Source organism: Pelophylax lessonae (genome assembly GCF_965119305.1).
Source record: "Pelophylax lessonae genome assembly, chromosome: 4".
Taxonomy (NCBI): Eukaryota; Metazoa; Chordata; class Amphibia; order Anura; family Ranidae; genus Pelophylax; species Pelophylax lessonae.
In genome coordinates this window covers 407,093,135-407,103,134 of record NC_138771.1, presented here as the reverse complement: position 1 = coordinate 407,103,134, position 10,000 = coordinate 407,093,135, and the positions used below count along the sequence as shown (strand labels likewise).

The 10,000-nt window shown below is 32.7% G+C and overlaps 1 protein-coding gene across 1 annotated transcript in view; it reads left to right on the top strand.

The window, feature by feature from the left end:
* The window catches only part of PITX1 (paired like homeodomain 1), a 34,755-nt gene that overhangs the window by 14,286 nt on the left and 10,469 nt on the right, over positions 1–10,000 (top strand). Inside the window, exons 3-4 of the mRNA XM_082256513.1 lie at positions 5,487–5,633; positions 8,658–8,863. Of these exons, the coding sequence (XP_082112639.1) occupies positions 5,487–5,633; positions 8,658–8,863 (353 nt within the window). The remainder of the gene's footprint in view (positions 1–5,486; positions 5,634–8,657; positions 8,864–10,000) is intronic.

The following is a 10,000-nucleotide window of genomic DNA, read 5'->3' as shown; positions in this document are numbered from 1 at the left end:
GGGACTTGTAGGATACCATGATGACCACGTTGGATTGAATCTAAGATTAATATTATCTTTTTAGCTAAACAAAAAAGGAATTGGTTTGGTAATGCCATAGCAAACACATATATTAGGTGGATTGACAATTATAGAATGTTCCAACACTGTAAAATGTACAGCTGGTATCCATATTTCAAAGGAGACCTGGGGCAATCACATGCCTTCAGTGCCAATGACCCCAGCAGGACATTTCTGAGATTCTAATAGACCAGGGACACTTCTGGGTACTTAGATTAAAATGTTAAATGGCTGGTAGGATACCATGGTAATCTCTTTGGATCAAATCTAAGACTAATATAATTTTTTTAACTGAGCAACAAGGAATTGGTCAAAAAAACTGAAATATTAAGTTACAATGTGATGATAAAAAAAAAATCCTAGATTGAAAAGTAGATACATTTTACAATGTTCCACAACTATAAAATGTACTATCTTAAAGGAGACCTGGGGAACTCAATAGAAGACCTGGGGCATATGCCTGGATGCCAAGGTCTAGCAGAGCCTCAGCAAGGGGCATTTCTGGAATCCTAGTAGACCAGAGGAACCTCTGGGCACACAGATTAAAATGTTGAGGGACTGGTAGGATACCATGATGAACACTTTGGATCCAATCTAAGACTAATATATTATTTTTAAGTGAACAAAAAGGAATTAGTCAAAAAACTGAAACGTCACATTATGATGGCAAAATAAATATTAGATGGCCTGAAAAATACATTAATTATATAGTGTTTAAAAAACTGTATAATGTATAGAATATATCATCTCTATATCTTAAAGGAAGACCCAGGAGGCTCAGTAGAAGACCTGGGACACATACTGTGGGTGGCAGGGTCTAGCATAACCTCTGGGACTTGTTCATAGTAATCAGTCAGGTTTTATATTTTAAATTAAATACATTGTATTGAAAGCCATAAGCAACATCAGGTTTTGAAAGCTCCATTCTTCTTAATTTATCTACAGGTATTTTGCTCATCAAGTATATAATACCTATATACATCAGAGACAGAAATAATTATTTACAGATTTCTGCTTAGTATTCTGTTTACTTCAATTTTTTTATACATAACTGGGCACGGGGTCTTATTATAAAGGGATGTGCATATATTAAACAGAAGCCATATTTTGACTTATTTTTATTTAGTAAATAATGAACTACTGAGCATTCTGCGAGCCACCAGTGATTGTAAGCTATACATCCCAACGTGCTCTATGGTATAGGCCTGCTAAGACTCAGAGCTAAAATTGAAGCCTTGTAAAAACAGGCCTGTGTTGGGACAGAGAGAGCCATATGTTGGCATACAGAGCTATGTTGAGCTGTAACCCACAGCAATGAATAAGAATCTAAATTCCATTTCCCCTCCTACATTAGAGGAATAAAAGCTCTTTAGTGATTGGTTGCTGTAGGGTACTGAAGATCATAGGATTAATACCATAAAAGTTTCAGGAAAAAAAGTGGGGCAAATACATATTTACATAGTTACCTAGTTAGTCGGGTTGAAAAAAGACACAAGTCCATCTGGCTCAACCAATAAAAAAACAAAAAAAAAGTAAAGAAAACCCAACTATACAATCCCCTATACACAATCCTATACCCGCAGTTGATCCAGAGGAAGGCGAAAAAAAACCCCAGCAAAGCATGATCCAATTTGCTACAGCAGGTGAAAAAAATTCCTTCCTGATCCCCCGAGAGGCAATCGGATATTCTCTGGATCAACTTTTATCTATAAATATTAGTACCCATTTATATTATGTACACCCAGTAAAGAATCCAGGCCTGTTTTAAAGAAATCTACTGAGCTGGCCAGAGCCACCTCTGGAGGGAGTCTATTCCACATTTTCACAGCTCTTACAGTGAAGAAATCTTTCTGTATTTGGAGACGAAATTTGTTTTCCTCTAGATGTAAAGAGTGCCCCCTTGTCCTCTGTGTTGACCTTAAAGTGAATACATCATGGTAAAACCTTCAAAATTTACATCAGGACTGGAATATGAATATAATGGTGTGGGATCCAGTAAAGTATGAAGGGGTGTAAGAAATGCTATTAATGAAGATATAACAATAGAGGCAGCTAAGTTCCAAAATCAGAGAATGTGGTAGTGTGTGTGTGTGTGTGTGTGGGGGGGGGGGGGTATCTATCTCTTTTATGTTTGTCCCATTGTGGATTTTCAAAGAAGATATGGCATATTTTATTTTCTGTTACCTCAACACTTCATATATGTGCCTGCTGTATCATGTACTTAGATTAGAAAGTATCCTGTTCACTTAGTATTAGTATTCTTTTATGTGAAATCCCCTGTGTTCCTACCAGTCCCCCTGCTTTCCTATTGAAAGCTGACCACACTAAGCATGAGGGCACACCATGGTCAGTTCTCTAGCTATGCTGGTAGCTCAGGTGTACATTTATGAAACTGAGAATTAAATTCTCAGTTCACTTCTTGGCAGTTCTCAGAGGAATTTTTTTTTCTGGCACCCCGTTTATGAAGCAGAGAACTTCAGTTCTCACAGGGAGAACAGAGGAGAGGTTTTTCCCCTGAAAATGGCCGAGATCCATGTAAAAGTGAAAAGTGGGCTGCCTGTATTCTCGTGAGACATAGCGAGATTAGAGTACCAGAAAATCACTAAAACACCCTGGTGCCCATTTATTAGGCAGCAGTAAATTACCACTGCTGAGTACAGGGGCATTCTCAGAGGAGACCCCAACCTCATGTTAATAAAATAATTTGTCCCTGTACTCAAAATATATATATATATATATATATATATATATATATATATATATATATATACACATACAATTTATATATATACATACACACATATTTATATATATATATATATATATATATATATATATATATATATATATATATATATATATATATATATATGTATATATATATATATATATATATATATATATATATATATATATACATAGAGCGAGAGAGTGTGTATATATATATATGTATATATGTATATATATATATATATATATATATATATATATATATATATATATATATGTGTGTGTGTGTGTGTAAATATGGCAGGGGGATATGTTTACTGTCTTGGGGGGTCTGATCAAGGATTATTGACTTCCTTCTTCTCCCTCAGTTCTCTGGGGATTCTGTCTTCTCTCCCCATTCTCTACCTCTGGGCTGGTGAATCAGGGAGTGGAATCGCAGCTTAAACTGGCTGTTTCTGTGTAAGTCAATGACAGTATCTCAGTATGCTCTCCTCCATTGATCAGACTTGTCCTGACACACCCAGCTGCACAGCCATTTACTGGGAAGCTCAGTGTACTGCTTCTCCTCTCCCCAGCTCTTATGCAGCTAAGAACAGAGGGAATGTGATCACTTTAAAAAAAAAAGGAAAAAAGGTATTTATAATATTTTTTTTTTATCTATACAAAAATGTAATTCATATTTTAAACTGAATAGATTGTTCTACAAAGTGGTTGTTAACAATACATTTGCCCCAGTCTACCAGGACCATGAATGGGGGTGAGAAATACCATACCATATAGGCAGATTCCACACTATAGAGAGGTGCAAAGGTTTAGAAAGCCAAGCACTTATCCCTTCCTAACTCATAACAGGTCAGCTCTGTTATTGACCCACCAGTCCTTTTTAGCAGATCAACAAATGACAAGCTCCTTGAGGATTAAAGGTCAGGGTGATCGCTTTTGTTTACTAGCTGTAAAAAATAATAGATATTCTCTGAGAATACGGCCCAATGTTGGGCAAGTTCCAAAACTTACATGAGTAAGATCATCCCAATCCACAATATATATATATATATATATATATATATATATATATATATATATATATATATATATATATATACATATATATATATATATATATATATATATATATATATATATATATATATATATATATATATATATATATATATATATATATATGTGTGTGTGTATATGTATATATATAGTTATATATAATGCACACAATATAACAAATAATCTATCAATGGTAAATACCAATCCACACACGTACACACACATATATATATATATATATATATATATATATATATATATATATATATATATAATAAAAATAATAGAAATAATGCACACAATATATATAGTGTGTGTGATATGGGTATATATGGGTATATATATATATATGGAGAGGGAGAGGAGAGAGGGAGAGACCTTTCTTTCTCTCTTTCTCTTTCTTTCCCTCTCTCACACTCCCCCTGTGTTGAAGTAACTAATTTGTAGCAAATGCATACACTGTTTACCTTATCAGTACGTGTATCTGTAGTTGTGATAGCAGAACATAGGATCGTACGATTGCATTGCGTGAAATCTATAGGCACATGTATACTGTAGGTAGGAGATACTCTTGACAAACATTTTATATGACATTATGCATAGTTAAAGTGTCCATAAGCAAATGGACCCAGACATTGTGAAAGCAGGCATCCACTGTACTATTATTTCCTTTTTTTAAGCTTCATTTTAGCTTGTTTAATTTACAATCCAGAAATACAGCTTTTGTGCAATAACACGTAAAAGGCAAATGTGTCCATTTATTTATTTTTTATTTTTTCTTCTTCTGAAAAGCTATTTTCTGTGGAGTGTAGGACTCCCCTGTAAACAAAAGCCACTGAGCCTATTCACATCTGCAGTGAATTCTTGAATGGTATGAAGGTGTATATTTGCTTAGGAGTTCTGTGCGAGTCTATCAATATTTGTAGTGAGACAAAAGTATTCAGAGGTATACAAAACGAAATAAATCACCCCAGTGGTAAAGTTCAAGGCACATTAGAAGAAAAAAAAAATAGAAGCTCGCTAAACAAAAAAAAAAACATAAAATAAAATAATTATGTTCTTTCCCCTGTAGTTATGTATTGAAATTGTGTTTTCTTTCTTTCCTCCTAGAAAGTAGGGGATTGTGGGAATTTTACCAGGGTTTGGGTCTCTTTAAGAAAGAGATTGCCTGTAAACCTGGGATGCCTTAGAGAGCAGTTAGAAGATTGTATGGGGAGTTAGCAGGCTGCTCTTTTGCTAGACTGTAGGCTGGGTTCAGTGCTGCACAGAGTCATTTATTAGCAAAGACAGGGAGGTAGTCACCTCAGCTGGGCGGGGCTCCAGTCTACTGCAGGCATTTCAACTAGGGCAGGTCTCTTTAATCTCTTTAGCTAAAAACTATCAAGCTAGCAACTTGCACTACCTAGCTATCTAATGTATTTCTGCTTTGGAAACTGCTTCATTTTTACTGCCTGAGAGGAAGGAGATCTGAAGGCGACACTCCATAGACTATTTTTTATTTTTTTTATTATTATTATTATTATTATTGTATGGGCCACCACCTTTTGCAAAGGAAAGAAACTGGATTTGACTTGGGTTGTGTAGGATCTTGTGGAATACCCGTTTCATGAGCAGTATTGTCATGGATTCTTTTAAAGGGGGGATGAATCTGGAGAGATTGCCTGAAAGTTTAAGACCCCAGCCTTCTCACGACATGACTTCCACCTACCATTTGCAAAGATCATCAGAAACTAGAGATCCAATTGAGAATTCAGCCAGTGAATCATCCGATACTGAACTTCCAGGTAATAAGACTAAGCCATTGTATGACTGTGAAAGCTTGTCAATGATGTGCTATGTGTTTTCAGGAAGAAATGCATGAGAAAGAACATGGGACATGGAGATTCAGCTATAAGGGTTTATTATTCTAATTATTCATAAATATCAAGAGCTAATTCATATCTAATCAAGAGCTAATATCAAGAGCTTAACTAATAATAATATTACAAAATAGCTATTTACTATAGTCAGATCGTGTGTGCATGGCTCAGTTTAACTTACGGCCAGACCCTTTACATTGCAGACAAATATATATATATATATATATATATATATATATATATATATATATATATATATATTTCTGCAATGTAAAACGCAATGTCTGCAATGTAAAAGGTAGTTAGAAGATTGTATGGGGATATATATATATATATATATATATATATATATATGTATATATATATATATATATATATATATATATATATATATATATATGTATATATATATATATATATATATATGTATATATATATATATATATATATATATATATATATATATATATTTGTCTGCATATATGCATTCTACCGTTACGGCATTTTAGAGCTAAAAATTCAAACACAAGTAATTAACCTTATATTTTTATACAGTGTTAAGATGCCCTGTTGTTTTTTTTTTTGTGAAAATGTATACAGTAATCACAATTCTAAAAATAGCATTTTTTTTTATTATTTCTTTCTTTTTCTTTTTTTTTTTTCCTGCATGTGTGTCTGCTGTTTAGTGCTCTGTGAAAAGATCAGTCTGGAACTCCCAAAGTAGTTTGTTTTTTGGAGTGCTTAATCTCAAAGATGGCATGTTTATGGGTTTTTATAGCAAAAGAAAAATAAATATTTTGTATTCGCAGTGCAAGAGCACATTTGAGGGAAAATACATCAACATCTGCTGCCGTGGATTATCTGAGGACAGGCCTAGTTACTCTCTAGGCAGGAGCTGGGATTTTATGCTGACCCCACGGAAAATAACTGCACCTTATTTTTCATTTCACCGAAACACACCCCCCCCCCCAAAAAAAAAAAAAAAAACAGTAACATAATAGATAGGTAGTATACAGTAATACTGTAAAATACTATGTTATTATGTTATATAACTATGTGATATATATATATATATATATATATATATATATATATATATATATATATATATATATATATATATATATATATATATATATATATCTATATATATATATATATATATAATATCTATATCTATATATAGATATATATAATATATATATCTATATATCTATATATATATATCTATATATATATATATATATATATATATATATATATATATATGCTAATGACAGTCAAAACAACAACGGTTATAATACTTTTTAATATTGATCCTCCATAACATACAACAATACAAAAAAAAAAAAAAACTTGAGCTTTTATCAAGCTTACATAACTCCAGTCGATGGGTAAAAGGGCACTTTTTTTTCCTTTCACCAACACGAAAAGATTAGACAGGTCAGCTTAGGTAACCTCAACAGAAATATCAAGAAACTCCCACAGGGGTTTTTCTCTCTGTGGCCTATTGAAAGCAGCTACTGAAAGGGGCCTGTAATTTAAGTAGCATCAATATTTGTTCCTCAAGGCTCACATTTATAAAACTAGAAGGTGAACGCTGCAAATATTATCGATTTTCTTTATTTTATTTTTTATTTTTGCTTTCTCTGGGTTACATTTTAAATTCATGTAAATATTTTAATAAATGTATTTGTTTTGTTAGAGGATGAGGAATAATATTATTATTGTTTCTATTATTATTATTATTACTACTACTACTAATAATAATAATATAACCTTCTATTCTGTTTGTTATTTTGGTTTTATTCTTTATACACCAGTCTGTAGAAGTTCACAGTATTTCATTAAGTCTATTTTTTTTCTTTACATGTAATAATATTATGTCCTTATAATAATAATAATAATAATATAAATATAACAAATATCAATTTCATATACACAATAATAATAATTATTGATTATAAATTATTTCATTAAATTGTTGCTTTTTTTTTCTATATTTGTAAGATTATTATGGCATGATAGTCTAAAGTTTTTTTAGTTCTCTTTTCTTTTTACACATGAATCCCTGGAAGCCAATAGCTAGCGTTTTTCGATAAATTGTCCTTTTTCTATAAATGCAATTTAAAAAAAAAAAAAAAAAAAGTTTATGAATGAGACTGTGAAACGATTGTAATGGATAGTAACAGTCTGCATACTGCTGTAGGGTCCATGGTTTGACATGTGCTGTGTAGATCAGTGTTTCTCAACTCCGGTCTTCAGGGCACACTAGCAGGCCAGATTTTAAGCATTACCTTGGGGAGATGCAGACTAGAATTCTGCAATCACTGAGCAGCAAATCATCTGTGATGTATTTCAGTTTTCTTACAAACCTGGCCTGATAGTGTGCCCTGAGGACCGAGGTTGAGAAACACTGGTGTAGATGACTGATTCATTAGGCTAACCTATGTAATGTTTCAAATGAGAAGTGCCTAAAACAAATGTATTTATAAAAATTGTATGCATTTGTTAAGGTCTCTGGACTTCCCATGGAAGATCAGATCTGGAAAAGCATATAGGGTTTAATTATGAAAGATGGAGCAGAGTTGTGGGGGCTACAACTTATCAAGTTACATCTATTAAATAAAAAAGGGAAACTGATTCCTTTGTTTTGACGACAGATGCAAGTTTCAGAAATCGTTCTTTCTGGCTAATTAAAAAAAAAAAAAAAAATGAAGAATACAAGTTAGTGGTTGTTCAGAGCATCCAGAATGCTTTATGTTCAGGTGCAATCTGGGTAGCCTATGAGGCCTTTTAAATGAATCAGATCCAATGGTTTTCATAAACTTCTACTAAGTACTCATTCATCTTGCAGACTTAAAAATAGCTTCTTGTTATAAACTGGAAACCTGGTGACTTTAGTGATTGAATGATGACACTGATTTTTGGTATATGGTCTCTCCACAGAGAAGGATAGAGGTGGGGAACCAAAAAATGAGGACGGCAATGTAGAGGACCCCTCCAAGAAGAAGAAGCAGCGGCGACAAAGGACTCACTTCACCAGCCAGCAGTTGCAGGAGCTGGAGGCCACTTTCCAGAGGAACCGATACCCTGACATGAGCATGAGAGAGGAGATAGCAGTCTGGACCAACCTGACAGAGGCCAGAGTGAGGGTAAGGCCAGCACAATATCTACTGTACCAACACAACCTCTACTGTACCAGCCCAACAATCACAAGCTCACACGCTGTGTGGACCTGCAATGGAAAATCCACAACTGAGAAATCTGATCCATTTCCTTTACAAACTGCACACAGCTCACTTTCAAAGCCAAGTTCAATTTGTATTAGTGCTCTATTTCTGATCGGAGGCTTGGCCAAGTCATATGATAGTTTCATGAGCAATCCACTTAATCATCGCTAGCATGGGGGCACGGATTAATACATCGGGTAATTTGAAAAGGTGCAATCTAATATGACTCCCACCACTCAGGTGACAGCCAGGGTTCAAGTGCACCAAGTTTACGTGCTGAAATCACAAACAAGCACAAAATCACAATATATTATTATTATTGTTGTTGCTGTTATTATACATTATGTATATATATATATACATATATACATATATATATATATATATATATATATATATATATATATATATATATATATATATCTCACATAATTATATAACATAATAACATAGTATTTTACAGTATTACAGTATACTACCTATCGAATAATAGAAGATAGATAGATAGATAGATAGATAGATAGATAGATAGATAGATAGATAGATAGATTAGATAGATAGATAGATAGATAGATAGATAGATAGATAGATAGATAGATAGATAGATAGATAGATAGATAGATAGATAGATAGATAGATAGATAGATAGATAGATAGATAGATAGATAGATAGATCATAATAAGATAGTATTTTACAGTATTACAGTATACTACCTATATAATAATATAAAGATAGATAGATAGATAGATAGATAGATAGATAGATAGATAGATAGATAGATAGATAGATAGATAGATAGATAGATAGATAGATAGATAGATAGATAGATAGATAGATAGATAGATAGATAAATAGATAGATAAATAGATAGATAGATAGATAGATAGATAGATAGATAGATAGATAGATAGATAGATAGATAGATAGATAGATAGATAGATAGATAGATAGATAGATAGATAGATAGATAGATAGATAGATAGATAGATAGATAGATTATTATTATTATTAATATGTGTCTGTGTGTATCTATAAAGGTAGGCAATAGGCTTTTTATG